Source organism: Fukomys damarensis, unplaced genomic scaffold, assembly GCF_012274545.1.
Source record: "Fukomys damarensis isolate Sample0158 unplaced genomic scaffold, DMR_v1.0_HiC HiC_scaffold_7, whole genome shotgun sequence".
NCBI lineage: Eukaryota > Metazoa > Chordata > Mammalia > Rodentia > Bathyergidae > Fukomys > Fukomys damarensis.
The window spans coordinates 37,672,257-37,688,998 of record NW_022900919.1 but is presented as its reverse complement, the minus strand read 5'-3'; the positions used below and the strand labels follow the sequence as shown (position 1 = coordinate 37,688,998).

The following is a 16,742-nucleotide window of genomic DNA, read 5'->3' as shown; positions in this document are numbered from 1 at the left end:
CCATTTTTACATTTTCTCATATTTTTTTCCTTTTCCCTTGTTCCCCTTTCCCTATCCTTCTCACTGTCCCTACACCTTTGGTCCTGTTCTTCCTATTTCATGTTGCTAATTGTCCCATTAGGATCTTGAGTACTATTTTAGTTTTTCACACCAGAAAAACTATTCGGTATTTGCACATGTGTGACTTATTTATTTCACTTAGGAGTATATCCTCAAAATATACCCATTTACCTATGAATGAATCTACTTTCTCATTCTTTATGGCTGAGTAGTATTCCATTTTATAGAAAAACCACATCTTCTTTATCCAGTTTCCAACTGATGGGCAGATGGGCTGTTTCCAAGTTTCAGCTATTACAAACTGTGCTGCTATAAACATGGGTGTGCATATATCACTGTGGTATGATTCTTTTAATTCTTTTGGAAAGATATCCAACAGAGGGATGGCTGGGTCAAATGGAACTTCTAATCCTAGTTCTGAGTGATATTTTATACAATGCTATGTAAATATGCACATAATTATGTTTTTTATTATTGGTAGGCTATTAATCTCTACTGTATCAAGGGATAGTTTTAACTATTAGGACATGGTCTTCTAGTTAGCATATAATTAGACAAAATATTGAGATTTTAAAAAATCAATTCAGAATTTCTGTTAGTCTTTCTCTGTTCATCATTTGTGTGTACTACATAAAGGGGGAATGATTAGTAGCCACTGCCTGGAGAAATGTGCAAAAGGTCTGGCATTTAGTGGCCTCCAACTCTTCTCATCTTTAGTAATTTCTGCTGTAATACTGAGGAGGGCAACTGTTCCTTCTTTTGTGCACTGATGTGCACTGTATATAATTGTATCATGGCACTTATCTCAGTATGTCCCATTAACATTTTATATTTCACATTTTTCTACTAGTCAGGGGACTCCTTAAAGCCAGTATGGTGTCTCACTCATGTGTACATATGTCATCGTGCCAAATACATAAATGTGTACTTGCCATATTTTGGATAAATGAATGAATAAATCAATGAATGTGTAAGGGATTGAATGCAAAGAAAAAATTAATTAATGTAAGTAGGAAATAAGTCACAAGTCAAAGGCATCGCCATCCAAAATAGTATTATGAGAGTTAGGAAATATGCCAGGATTTGAGATCAGGATGTCTTACTGGCTGACAATCATCTAAGTACTAGAACAGGTTTGATAGACCCTTATAGTTTTTTCTTTCACCAGTAAGGTCTGCTGTAGTATCCCTTATTTATAATAGTACTAATTTGAAGTCACCTATTCTTGTCTTACAGAAGTGGGTGCACTATATAAGTGCTATATATACTTTAATCCAATGATAACAATGGAAGAAAAAGGGGAATTGTTTTCATCCCTGAAATTTCCTTGTAGAAGGAAAGGGAAAAAGATTGATGTAAAGTGATAATGCCCTTGGGTCTCATAACACTAGCTCTTTCCATCTTACAGCTATAAAGTAGCTATAAAGTGTTCAAGATTTATAGTTTGGATTATTCTCTAATTCTACTTTAAATTCAGAATAACCAAAAAGCCTCAAGCAATTTCAGAGGTCATCCTTATGGTATAAAAATTGGCTAATAAAGGTAAATCATAAATAGAGGAAACTCTCAGAATAGCTAGATGTATATTCATAATTCCCATCACTTTAAAGTAAATCAAGCAGCACAAATTACATTTGTGAAAATGTATTGGTTAGCATACTGCAAGGGGCTATGACAACACCAGAATGTCAATGGCTTCATACAATCGGATTTTTTCTTTCAATGTAAGAGCCAAACTTGGATCTTCCTAGTTGATAAATATCTTGTTTCCACATAATGATCCAGAAAGCCAATTTCCTTGTACAATAGGGCTCCATCACCCCTAAGACCTTGTTAGAAAAGGGAATATATCAGTAGAGCTGCCTGATATACTTCTAAAACACTTCACGCTGACATTTTCATTGGCAAGAACTAGGCAAATAGCCACCGTCACTGTAAAAGATCATAAGGGTTCATAAGTATTTTCTCTGGCAAATCAGATGCAACTATGTAAAGCAGACACCATGGAAAGGTGAATGTAAATTTTGAAGATAATTAGTTATTATCTGCAATGTAGAAGAAAATAATACAACTGGGATGTGCTTACTGTAGAAACTCTAAACTGATACCCCTCCCAAAATAAGACCCTACAGATAAAGTCAGTAAAGTAACCTTCTCTGTCTCTCAAATTACCTTTGTAGACATTTTGAAGAGATCAATTCATAATCAGAAGGATCTGAGCTAGAAGACTTACAAAAGAGCATTCCTACAACAACATCTTGCAGTTCGGTTTATCAGATTTCCCAGTTCAGCTATGGTGAGGTTAGCTCAGTTATACCACAACACTCATTTAACAAATGAAGTAGAAAAAGAGATGCCATCAGTTCTTTAGCAAGTGCCTTCTATCCTAGAATAGGATCAAAAGGTTATTCAGGGATGAAAAAGTGTCTTCCTGTTCCCAGTGAGAGCTCCCTCATCAGACTCAGGTTGTCAGCACAATTTGTATCTCTATCACTAGGGCAATCAATTATAGGATAGAGGCCTATCCCTGGCCCTGCATGGAGTGGTCCCAGAAGACTTTGAGGTAGTTATCTTTTAAATCCAAACACAGGAATGTGTTACTTAGCTACTCCAGAGGTTGTACACAGACCTGCCTGTTGTTTTATGATTTTTTTGGTGGGGGGTACTGGGGATTGAACTCAGGTCCTTGCACTTGCAAGGCAGGCCACCGAACTGCTGAGCTAAATCCCCGGCCCTGCTTTATGAATTTCTAATCTAGATGCACACTAGGAAATCAGATTTAAAAGGAAATCTAGATGTCTGGCTTCTTTTGAAAAATCAGACGTGGCACCCTTGGGCATGGGCATACACGTCCACACAGTTTTAATGTAGTTGGAAAAATTGAATGGCTGCTGTTTATAACTGAGACACATCTTGTGTATTCATCACAATTTCCAACCGGCCCTGTCACTCAAATATCTTTCTAAACCTGGCTTTATTTCAGTTTACTTTCCCTGAGAAATCCCATCATAGTTTTCAGCTTCTCCTTGAATGGAAAAAATCAGGCTCCCTGACAATTGGGCTTCTCAAAAGGCTTGTGAAGCCAGGAAACAAATACCCACCTACCTTTCAGATCAAGTTGTAAATGATCAGCCTAACACCACAATTTAAGCAGGAGGCATAAACATCGCATTTAGAAGGAGTGACTATATAATTAGGACATACTCCTCCTTAAGCATCAAAATCAATTATCCTGATAAAACCCTAGGATGGCTTACCACTCTTGAAATATACATTTATAAAAAGAAAAAGAAAAACCACGACTAATTTTAGATGATCAGAAGGGTGTTCTCCAAGGACACAGCGGAGTTCATTTTAGGACATTTTACACAGTCTGTCTCATTTTTTAAATGCAGTACCCACGGTTTGAGTTGAAAGAGAGTGGTTGTAGCAAAAGCTCAATTTGAGTAATTACTACTGCTTGGGAGATAATAAAAGGGGTTAGTGTCCACATGAACACAGAAGAGGAGAGTGTGATCTGAACTAAAACTCACACATGAGTGGGTTCTCCAGGTGAAAAGCCCTTTGGAGACTCAAGACTTCCTAAGCTGGGCATTTCACTTGACTCCAGATTTTTAGCTGGTTTTATGCACCATCTGTATCATTGACATGTGCTTCTAATGTGATTCAGTATAAGAATTGAATTTATAATGTAAGTTCAGTTCTTCCCTGTGGGTAGAACTCCACTTTATGGAAAAGAAATATACACTGCATCTAAAAATAATTAGCTTTTTGGACAGTGTTTTATTTCAATCGACTTGAGGCTTTCTAGTATTGATGGTTGTAGGGTTTACGTGGTTGAGAGAATGGGATTTGTCTGGTGTTATCCCTCTTAGCCTCTCTCTAGTGGGCATGAATTGTCCTCTGCTGCTATGCCCTTGTTCCTGATAGTTCAGGTAAATAAGGAGCCATGGAATAGTTACATGCAGACTCAAATGAGCCTTTTATTTGACTTGTGGTTAAAATTTCTAAACCTTAAATTTCTGAATTTGAGTGTCTTAAATAAGAAATACAATTCGAGCTGTTCACAGACCCTGCTACTTATCTACTTTTCTATGGCCAAATCTCATGCACAGATTCATGTTATTTCTTAGGCTCCATACCACAAATATTAGGTTCAGAGATTCTGAAATTAATGTACATGTATTAAGTTGGTTAACACATGAAAAGTCCTAAGAACAGGTCCTGTCATACAATAAGTACTTATCTGGATGTCTCCCCAAAGCCTCACGTGGTTATAGGTAGGGTTTTTCAGGCTGGATCTCGGTTGTGTGGTAATGGGATTAAGAATGTGATACTAGGATTAATGGTGCTTTGCTAGGATTAAGGGTACCCTACCCTAAACGTGAATGCTATGCATAGCCTGGATAGAATATAAGGAACAGAAAGGGCTACTACAATTGTTTGCTGCTGCTTCCTCACTCTTTTGCTGCTTTGCTGCCTTCCTGTCTTCAGCCCATCATAAAATGTTTCTCCTCTGATATCCTTCTGCCATGCCACCCTGCCTTGGAGACAGCCAACTATGAACCAAAGCCTCTGCAAATTGAGCCAAAAAATAAATCTTTCCTCCTTTAACTTTGGGTGTTGGGTATTTTTTTCTCAGCAAGGAGGAAAGTATCTAAGACAGTTATATTACCCTCATTATTTTTATAGTTATGTTTCCCTGTTACTAGATTGGTTATAGCCTAAGAATTTTCTTCTTTTAAATTATGATTTTTCCTTATTCCAGTTTTCCATTTGCTTGTCCTTTTTTATGGAATCTGACTCTTTATAGAAATAGCATAATTAAATTAGACTACACTTCATTGCAAACAGAAAAAGAGTCAGTTGACCAAAGAAACATGACCTAAACTGAAGAAAAAAATTATGTAGGGAGAATAAAAATCAGTCCGTATCTTCTCAGCAGGACAGACAAAAATAGAAAAAGCCTAGTGAAAGTTTTAAAATGGACTAATGTAGCTACAACTTTTGAAAGTCATTGTTTTCCACAAAATCATACTTATTATTAGGAGGACAATATGTCATTAATATCCTGTGCTATTCTATGGGATCCCTCCTCAGCATCACTTTTTAGTAAAAGACACTTCTTAATTATTTTCTGAAAGCATTTTGGAGAGACTGGACATGTAAAGAAAATACCTTGGAATTATTTGTTATTCTTTCCTCACTACACAGAATATCAAATCCCTGAGATCTTCACAAATTTTGTTTTTATATAAGGAGAGGTTAGCCTGAATGGTGGGGTTGAAGCCCTGAATTAAGTGGAAGTTGGGATTCAGATCTTCATTTTGGCCTGAGAAACTTTGGGGTAGGCTTCCATTTCCTCAACTCACAAATGATGAGATTTGTTGATTGATGTGTTGAATGTTATTCACTCAAGAATATAAAATAAATATTTTAAACTTCCTTAGATGAGAAAGTAAGTTACCAAAAACTCAGGTCATGTTTTGGCATTTCAACTACAATGGTAATTTCATGTTTGATAAACGTTACTTAACTACTACCTGGATTATTAATAATTTCAGTAAAACTAAAATTTTTTACCTTGTTCATAGTCATTTTTATTCCCAGCTGTAGTAGACTCCTGCTAAATCTTCCCTCAGAAAGCACCTAATTAAAACGAGAGAATTCCTAGGCCCGTATTAGGTGAAAGTACTCCAGTACTGACACAAAACATGGCAAGGCCTTGGAACTACACATTAATTGAGATGAAGTGACTTTCTGAGTAGCATAATTATTTGCTTAAATTGTAGTACAAGTTGCTTCTAGATGCTGAATGGCAAGTTTATATGCACATGTAAGACAAGAGGCTTTCTTATTTGTCAAACATGTTAAGCAATTAATTCCATGTCTGGGCTACAGAATTTAATGCACACTTTTGAAAGTATGGAAGTACCGAGGAAACATAGTAATGTGGTGCACATGGCACAAAACTTACTGGCATGTAATGAACAAAAATTTTTTTTGCAAGTTTGCTGATTACCACTGCTCTTGACTGACTGAGTTCAGCTGTCTTTATCTATCTGGCTTATTCACATATCTGTGGTTTGTTTTGGTGAAGTAGGAAGCTCTTCATCTCTTTTCTAAACATGCTTATATTTCTGAGTATCAGCTAGATGTTGATAAAACTATGATTATTTTTGCTGTGTGGCTGTAGAACTCAGCTCTGTCCTATGTGTCTCATCTTTTTTTTTTTTTTTTTTTTTTGGTACCGGGGATCAAACTCAGGTCCTTGCGCTTACAAGGCAGGCGGTGGAAACACTGCGCTAAATCCCCGGCCCTGATGTGTCTCATCTTGTGCAGACTATTCCCATAACATCGCAGAGGGACAAAAGTGAAACCCAATGCTTTCTCAAGCCCCTGCTTGGGTCATGTCTGCTAACATCCAATTAGCTAAAAATTGTCACACTACTGCTTAATTTTCAAAAAATGTTGAAATAAATTGTAAGTCTATAGTGAAAGAAACTTAGTCATAGGTAAAGGTTGTGGATACAGGGAGAGATGAAATTCTGTTGCCACGGATGCAGTCTTCTTACTACAGAGAGGATAACTGACTAGAGTTTAGATTCACTTTGCTAGTTGTGAGCCATAGCCTTAGAAGCCACTAACCACCATGGGCCACCAGTTTCTACTGAGTAAAAGGAAAGAATTTGACTATATAATTGCAAAAGTCCCTTTTCAAGACTTCAAGGTCCTGGAGGATTTGACTGTGTAATTGCTAGCATTCCTTTCCAAGGTTTTTGCAGTAATCTCTAGATGCCTATGAGATGATTACAAAAGAGAATGTGAAATATATTTCAAGACTCAGAAGTATGAAGCATGGGCTATGTTAGGAAATCCTGACATTTCAGGAGAGGTATATTCGGGAAGGGACAGAGAAGGAAAAATGGTGATGAGCTAGGGGAAAAGTCACACGAAGTTGATTATGTTATTCATTGCTTTATGAGTAAATGTCTCCCAAGGTAGGTTCATGGCATATATGATATATAAAGGAGTATACACATAAGAGCTGTGTCAGAATGTATTTGGCTTCTGAAGTGAAAAAAATGTGAATTGCAAATTCATGTTAGGAACGGTGCTTGGTAATTCCATAATTTCTAGCTTCTGTTTTCTCTCATGTATTGATTCAGCATTTAGATTTGCTTAGCATTTTCCCATCCTATCCTTTTCTCTTCATCTCTCTTTTCTTGAATTCTTAGCAACTCTTATCCTGCCCTTTACCTCATAGCCTCCAATGTATGCTTTGAGTCAAAATCTGAGTATTAGAAACACCAGAGGTCTGCAGTGATGAGATCTGCTGAATACTGATACATATCTATATCCTGAAATAATGCAAAAGATGTGAAAGGATGCACAAAAGACCTTTAAAGTAGTATTAGTTAAAGTATGTTCCTTAGATTAGCAACTTCAGCTTCTCTTGGAAGTTTCACAGAATTACAGAATCTGATTGATGGCCCATCCAGATCTACTGAATCAGAACCTATTTTGTAATAAAATCTTTAGGTACTTAATTATAAACATTAACTTCTGAGATGAGACATGGTTATCTAAAACCCGTCACTTTTAATATACAGCTATCTTTTAAAGAAGCCATTTTAATAACAGAGTAAATGAGCTTCCATTGTAATCTATGACTAATTATAAATGAAAGAAATGCAGTAGTTAAATTTGTATATATTAGAGCAGATTCAAAGGTTAAGAATCACAGTCTCAGTCACTTATATGTCCTTATATAACACACCTTTAGAAGAGGAAAAAGGAAGTTAGAGAACTCTGTCTTTCTGGGGAAGGTCAAAGGTTGAGAGCTTCTTCCCTGGAGAGAGATAATACCAAGGACATTGGCAGATCCTAGAAAGCCAAAGTTTTCAAGTCCAATCTCCTATACAAAGTATTTCCCATATCACTTTAAGGTAAAAAAATGTAGGCTTTATCTTTTATATCCACAGCCTATCTTATTCTATTGCACTCATTCAGCCCAACATCTTATTTCCTCATACTTATTGTCACTTTAGAAGAAATCTTAGTTCTTCACTTCCCACAGCACAAAGGACGGGACTTTATACTAATCAGGGTGCTCAGAAAAATTTTTATTGATAAAAGCATCAAAATTAGCAGCAGACTAGAATGTTGTCCAAAAAGGAAGATCCAACAGGTACCAAGATTTTATTTCATTGACATTAACATAGAAATAGAAAAGTCAAGAACCACTTGCTTAATGACAATATTCCAGATATTTTTAGGTGAAAATCCCTCTCTCTCTTTACAAGTAAATTTATGCAATATTTATAAATAAGTAATAACAATATACTAAGCATTTAACATGTGTGATTTAATTTAACCTTTAAAAGGGCAGGGAGGTAGTGTAGCTCAGAGATTAGAGCTTTTACATAACATATATGTGGCCCTTGTCTTGATCCTCAGGACTGAAAAACAAGCAAATAGCAAAAAAATTTTTTTAACAATAGCCTGGGAAAATTAGAATTAGTACACCCATTTTTTACATGAGATCATAGAAATTCCACGAGAGTAAATAAACTGTCCAATGTTATATTTGACAAAATGTAAGCATTTTATACTCCGTATGAAGGAAAAAATCTTGTCTACCTTTACACGCATTATCAACTTTGGGTAGATTTATGGCAACAGTTTAGGTCATGGTTACCTTCTTAGCTCTTTGCAGTAGGCCTATTGGTTGAAGTATTTAGTCACAAGATGAAAATTCATTTTAGCATCATTGTCAAGGAAATGAAATTGATTGGGAAAATCTACCAAAAATATAGGCATGCACCACACTTCAGCAGAGGCTAAAAAGTAACAGAGATATACATTCACTGTGAATTAATTAATTGTAATCTTCCACATTGGCATAACCTTCCTAATTTATTTCTTTTAGGTCCAGAGTATTTCCCACTTTGACCTAGAAACACACTGATCACCATGTTATTCCTTTTCTTTAGATTCCAGTTGCCAGTGGCAACCTTGAATTACAGGATTGGACAAAAGCTGCATTTTCCTTGAGTGGTTTGTGATTTTGAACTTGAGTTGTCTTTCTAGAGCAGTCACTCCTGCCCTGGGTCAGAGGAATCCAAACTGAATTTGCTTTGCCTCTGCTGTGACCCTATTGGTTTTATTAATTTGTGAACAGTCTTTGCATTAGTTTGTTGAAATTAGCTGCTCAATTCACAGAGGTAATGTGAATTTGGAAATGGTATTCGTGCGGTGTTGGTTTGGATTTCTGATGCCCTTCACAGATAATTTTCCACTGACTGGCCCCATAAATCATTTAGCTTCCTTGTTCATCCCCTGGTTTATGGATTGAAGGTTCCTAATCTCGATTTCAAGAGTGGAGACCCCTGACCTTGCCCTTTTTCAGGAAACAGCCTACATACTGAGGGCTCCTCTCCCATCCTCTCAGAATATTAAAATCTATCCCTGTACTATGGGAAATCCACTACTCTGGGAGCCACATACCTTCAAAGTTCTTTATTATTTTTTAAAAGTTCCTCAGATATAAATTTAAGTAAATATTCTTTTTCTGTTTTATTTAGCATTTCTCTGCATTTGGAATAGAAGAGGAATTTTTTAGTCAGCCATATTAATCCAATGTCCCATCACAATTGACTCTAGGAAAATTTAGAGCAAAAACAAATGAATAAACAAAACTGGAATGGTTGGGATATAGAATATAGTCTGATTTTCCCTTGTGGCACTTTTCAACAATCCTTGGGTAACCTGCCTGATTTAAATCTGTATTTCTCATATAATTCTGTTATTTTCAATCTTGGTTGAACTAAAATTTCATGAGATTGTTCAAAAAATAAGATTGGGCCTTACAAAGTTGTTTAGGCTTTGAAGCCAGTCATTCTGTGATTGTATTTTGTAAAAGTTTTTATCATTGTTTTTAATATCTTTTTATTCAACTCATTATAGTCAGGTTAAAATACTGTAGTCCCTGGGATGACTCTTCATATAGTTTCTTGGTCCCACATTCAGAGTTCTGCATTTTTATTTTTTTGCATCTTTTAAAATATATTAATTTTGGTTTCAATGTAGAATGCTATTTTCAGGGCCAGGTATTTAGCTCAGTGGTTCTGCTGCCTGCCTTGCAAGCGCAAGGACCCGAGTTCGATCCCTAGTACCCCCCCATGTTATTTTCATCCTAAAAATAAAATAATTGTGTTACCATAAATATGAGAAATAGAAAAGTAAAAATACTGATAATTCCAACACAGTATATATTTTAGTGTACCCACTAGAAAGGACCTGTCCTCTCTAGGTCCTCAGTCCTCCACTCCCACTTCCTAGCACATAGCCTGCTTCTTTTACTTTTGTGACTTTCTTGGCCCCTGGAAAATGAGTTTGCAGCCTGTGGGCTAGATGGGCTTTATTGGAAGAGAGCCAGGCCCAGCCCTGCTGACTTTTTACATTTTCTTACAATGAACAAGTGTTTAGCTGATAAGAAGAAAAAAGAGAAAAAGAAAAGGCTCTAATTTGAAATTAAAGAGTAAATATAATTTTCAAATTAACCTGTTAATAACTGAAAGACTTTTAAAAAAGAATGAAGCCTATGGCATTTTATATAAGCCATGAGACAGTGACCTAGTTAAGGATACAATAAAATCTACTGCCTCATGATAAAAGAGTCCAGTAAAGTCATAATTTAGTCATAATTGGGTCAATTATTATAAATTGTTGAAAATAATTTATAGTTTCCAAAATTAAATTTTTAATTAGAATTAAATTACTAAAATTAGTAAGAATTTTGATTTAGTGTTTGGCATTTTCTTGCATTTGTTAATTTATTTAGTTATTTATTTTGGTACTGGGGATTGAACTCATGACCTTGCACTTGCCAGATAGGTGCAGTGCCGCTGAGCTAAATACCTTCCCACATTTTAGTTTTTTTAATAATTAAAAAATCTTCACTGATGAAGCACCATGGTTTGTTGTGTATCCGTGACCAATAACCTCAGAGAAATTGCCAGGCCAAGTACAACATATCCATAGGTAAAGCACCCCTGTCCAACCTAAATGAAATTTGCAGTCTATCCTTAAAACAGGGTCTCTTGCTTTTCTCTCTTCTTTACCTTCCTTTGAAGAGAAACTAATTGTGTTGCTGAATTAAAATTGAGGCAAACTGATGAAAAGACCTGGATTGTGGTAGTTGTCAAGCCCCATGTTGATTTCATTCTTGCCAAAAAGTGAAAGACATTGTGAAAGTTCTCCTTCTAAATTGTTGGGACAGCAGGGAAGGAATTGGCAAAGGTCGTCTTGTTTTTGATGCTCTGGAGATTTGCCAGGAGCTGAACACAGAGTTCGTATGGTCGTGTTCACTTTGCACCACTGTAGCCCTGAGCTTCTCCAGGCTCTGAGTACGCCACCACATTTCCTCGGCAGCCTGATAGAATTCGGATGGTAGTGCAATATATTCATAAATACCTTGTAAAAAAATTTAAACAAGATCTAGAATCCATTATCTGCGATACTTGAGGTCTGTTATTTTTCAAAATCTACAGCTTACCTTACTTTAGGATCTTCACTTAGCACTCAGTAAGCACAGAGAATTGTACTTGAAACTCTGAGTTTTCACTTGGGCTTACACATAAGAGCTTCCCAACAAGCAGCTCTCCCTGCTGCCCCGTTCTTCCTCCACCACTGCTTAGGAATCCCTGCTTGTACAGCCGTTTTACAACTAGACCTGCATTAAGTTGGCACAAGAAGCAAGGTTTCCCTGACATCAAAAATTTTTAAAGTTCTCTAGGAGATAGAACAGATCAATTTTAAAAGGTAGCTAATACAGTTCAAAAGGCAGATAAAAATCCAACAAAAAGTAAGCAAAATCGGGAAGTGATATAAAGAAGTCAAAAATTAAAGGTAGTTACATGGGTGTGCTCACTTTGTAACAATGCATAGAGATTCTCTTTCAAAGCACTGATGGGCTTGGAGATGCAGCTCAGTAGTAGAGTATGTGCTCAGCATACCTGAGGACTTGAATTTAGTTGCCAGCAGGGCAAAACACAAAATAAAATAAAATGAAAAATAAAAGCAGTCAGCATTGGCTTCCCAGCTCCTGGACGAAGCTTCACTCATTAAGTCCACTTTCCCGCTCTGTTCATCCCAGCCTGACACACCCCAGCCACCTCGACACTCCAGCCATTAGTAGCTGTCAGCCCCTTAGTATAAGGACTTCAGGTTATTGTATATTAATTACCTCCGAAAACCTTTTGAAATGTGCATGTGTGAGTATGTGTTGCTAAATGGATTTCTTTATCTTAGTCCAAGTCTTTAGCCTTATTATTGCCACATATAACAAGAACTTGACTTTCAGCTATAGAAGACAAATGACAAGTCAGACTAATCTCTGTTTTCCATCTTCTCTATAGGTGGCCAGTGAGTGGTATTTTTAAATTAATCTATTCTCCTTCCCTACCCTTCATGTGTCTCTTTCAAACCGTTTCTGCTTGGGTAGGTAGAAAATTCATTCTCTTCTCTTGATATCTTCTAGCTTCAGATGGAACTGGAGCAAGAATACCAAGATAAGTTCAAAAGATTGCCCCTGGAGATTCTGGAGTTCGTGCAGGAAGCTATGAAAGGGAAGATCAGCGAAGACAGCAATCATAGTTCTGCCCCTGCTTCCCGGGCCTCAGACCCTGGAAAAGTGAACCACAAGACTCCCTCCAGGGAAGAGGTACAAGGAGAAAACCCAGGAAAGGAGTTTGATACTCCTCTGTGATTGCTCCTGCCAGGCCTTCAGGATGTGCATGGCCATTCAAGCTCCATCAGACTCTCTTGTATTGCAAAGATCACTGCCCAGGACCATCTTCCTGAGAAGCATCCTTTAGCCTAAAATTCACACCAAAGGGAGAGTTCCAGAAGATTCCATGCAAAGCCCCCATTCCCAGGCTCCCTGTGTCATGTGGAAACTACTGCAGGTCTACTTAGTGAAGGTGCATGTATGTGGGATTTTTGTGTTCTTTGCGATAGTAAATTCAAAGCAAGCAATTTACAGGCTCCATGGAACATTTAATGAAGGATACTGTGTGCTTTGAGGAAATTCTGAGCTCGTGTTTTTATTTGAAGCACCGGTGTAAAGTATTTCAAAGTAATAGAAATAGTTTGAGAAAAGCATAGCACTATTTAACACTATTGAACATCCAGCTTTGCATTTTTTTCCTAACTGCCCCTCAACTCCATATTTTCGAGTTAGCGTGCATATTAAATATGTTCTTCCTTTTCTTTGCAAGCACTGGTGGCTTGCAGTTTGCTAATTTATTTGACATAGAAGCATCAGTGTATTTGTTAATGACATGGCTTTATTAGATACTATAGTGATTCAAATAAGCTCTTTTTCTGTTGCTGTTTTTAATCACTTGATTGTTTCCTTGCCGAGTAAAGCCATCCCGAGAACTGAGCAATATGGATTGTACATTTAGCTGCATGAGCAATTCAGGCAGTGTGCTATCCAAATTGACTATTTGCACTCAGAGTCTGGATATGAATTCGTTGTTGGCCCGAAATGATCAAATAGCTCCAAAGGGTCTGTTGTGTTGAATAAAAAGAATTGAGCTAGTATATGTTAAGCAGAAATTCAATCAGAATGAACAGGTTCCAGTGGTTATTTTGCTGTCTAACATTTTTAATGGTTCATTTATTTTTAATATAGAGAAGAATATTGAATATGTATCTAAAGAATACACAGACCATGTATAAATGATATGTATTATCTCCATGTATATATGTATGTACTCCTCCATATAAGTGCATACACACAGGTGCGTGAGTGTGCAGCATGCAGGTAGATGTATATTTATTAATTGGCAGTGACCCAACTATCTTCCACAAGATTTAAAAGTAAATTCAAGGATAAATGGGTGGAAAAGAAAAGGGTCAACATCTGGATTACATGGATATTAAGATATAATTTTTAAAATCTGATAGAACTGTTGATGCAAGTTGATGTAGATTTAGAATTTAGAATATGAATTTGATAAATATTTTTCAGAAATAAAAATTGTATGTTGTTCGTTTAAATGGTCAGAATGAATATACAAAAATATATAGGAGAGTGATATGGAAATTTATTAATATCTTCCATAAGTTTTAAATCTTACTGATTTCTATTTCATTCTAACATTAAAAGAAACTTTCATACACATTTAGTATGTACATTTCATTGTGTCTTTTTAAGTTCCTATTTTAAGTGGATTAAGAGAAATCACATCATGGTAAAACTGATCAAAACCATTATCGAAATGTCTTAAATAGAAAAGAATAATTATAGAAAAATATAATTTAGAGAATGATATAAAGAACATTGAAGTTAAAGTCCAGAACAAGATGCTACAGCTTTATTTTACTTTAAAATAAACCTATCTGATTGCAGCTTAGCAAAGCATTTTATAATGCAAAAATCAGTTGTGTCCTGAAAATTGTGTTCAAGTATTTAAATTTCTATGGAAATCATTTTATTTAACTTTAAGCAATAACTAGGCACCACAATTAAGTTTTAATCAAAATGAAGGCTTATTTCAAACATTAAGAAAGAGTGTTAGACTAATAAAACACTTCTTGTGTGACACAAGGGGAAAATCACCTCCTCTTTGAGATTATTATGTTTTGATCTGAAGAAGTTAGAGTGTTAATTAGACACTTAATAAAATTGAACTTCCATGGAAAGGGAAATCTTTTGTAAATCATTCTACTTTTGCACTTTGAAGGAAGGCATTATGCATATAGAAGAAGGAATGGTCAAAATTGAATGCTGCACTTATATAAACAAAACTAGAGTGTCTATCACTGCAGAAGAATGAACCAAAAGCATTCATAACCAGACACAGTGGTAATTATTACAGAATATTATATCACATTTTAGACCAGAGATAGACTGAGATTAAATAACTTTGACTTAGGCAAAACTGTTTTGGTAGTTGGGTTTCATTATCTTAATGATTCTAGTCATTTTACAATATGTTTGTATTTGGCCATTAAGTGTAATCACATTTTTATATCTGTACAATGACACCTTTTACAGTTGTGGGGTAGTGTGCAACACTGTGCATCTTGCATTAATGAAACTACTACAGTGATACTATCATTTAATAATATTAATACTACTTGAAAATAGACAAAGATAAAGAAAAAGGGTCTATATGATGTGCAGTTTTGTGCCTTTATGTATTTGCCTTGTTCTTTGTTGAATGTGTGAAATTCTGTATTGTGTTTTTTCCTAAAATAGAGAGTAGAGTTGTGTAATAAATTAGACTGTGTCCCTGACACCCTTACACTACTGAGAATAGCATGGTTTTGGCCGTATAACCCAATTTTCAAAGTTCTCATGACGTGCCATGTGTTTTGGTTTTTAACATTTCATTTTAATACTTCATTACTACCATGCATTAATTAATACTCCTATAATAGATAAGCGGTCATTAAATAATTCCAAATGAAAGGGCCATTGCTTGCATTCCTTTGAATTTAATGTTGCATTTGTGCACTGTATTAATATTGTTCGTGATGGATTCGACATTGTGACTTTTGCCTTTTAAGAAAAAAAAAAGAGTAGGACAAAGTATTTCAAGCTCTTAAAATGTACATATTTGGGTTCTTCTATCTAGAATTATTTAAAATGCATAATCCACATTTTTGTAATAATTCTATGCAATTTTGTGGCATGATGTTTCTTCCACTTGTAATTTTATGTGCTTTCATCACAAATCCAAAGGAAACAATAAAAATTTCTTAACACACCCAGCTACTATTTCTTAGTGTCCAAGCCAACCTTCTCTTGACAAGGAAGAGGCTGGGATCAGGCATAATGCTAGTCTTAAGGGCCAGCAAAGCTTGTGCTAGAGGACACAGTTGTCACTGCTGTTACTCCACCTCCCTCCATCCAGAAGTGCCATTGCACTTACCATTGCTTCCATAGCAAGGACCACAACTTCTTTCCTTCCTCCTCTCCCTCCCTTCTGACATCCCTCCTTCTCTTTACTTCTCCTTTTTTTCTAAGCTAAGGAAAGCAAACAGCCAAGGATTATTCTTGACTTGTGGAAATGACAAGAACTAACAAAGCACTTGATGTGAGTTTTTTTACAAAACAGATCACCTGAAACATTGATAGGCAAAGAATGTACATGTAAATTCTATGTGAATGTCCCAAGGGCATCCCGAATCCAGTGTATTAGTTACCTATTCCTGGGTTGTAAATTACTTGCAAAATCTAGTGGTTCCAAATAATAAGAAGGATTTTTTTTTTTTTTATCTCTCCCAGCTTTTGAGGAATCAGGAATTCAGACAGAGCATAGCAGAGAAGCTTTTCTGTGTTCCATGAGATTTGGACTCTCAGCTGGATAATTTAAAGGCTTGGGACTGGAATTCACTCACATATCTTGTGGTTAGTGTGTCAGTTTGGAGACTAGCTGTCACTCTGCTGGGACACTGACACATTCTCTCCTTGTGTGGTCTGGGCTTTCTCACAAAATAGTAGTTGGATTCCAAGGCTGAGCCTCTCAGAGAGCTAGATAGGAACTGTCAACACTTTTAGGTCCAAGTCTTGAAGTCATACATATCCATTATGCCTGGGTCTTTCTTTTCCTTGGTGCTGACGCAAGCCCCAACCCAGATTCTAGGTGAAGGAACAAGTGTGA

General features: G+C 36.2%; 1 protein-coding gene across 1 annotated transcript in view; it reads left to right on the top strand.

Moving 5' to 3' along the window:
- Plcb1 (phospholipase C beta 1) overlaps window positions 1-16,243 on the top strand; it is a 690,814-nt gene extending 674,571 nt beyond the window's left edge. Inside the window, exon 32 of the mRNA XM_033761014.1 lies at window positions 12,605-16,243. Coding sequence (XP_033616905.1) covers window positions 12,605-12,832 — 228 coding nt within the window. The 3' untranslated portion in view covers window positions 12,833-16,243. The remainder of the gene's footprint in view (window positions 1-12,604) is intronic.
- Window positions 16,244-16,742: the final 499 nt, after the last annotated feature.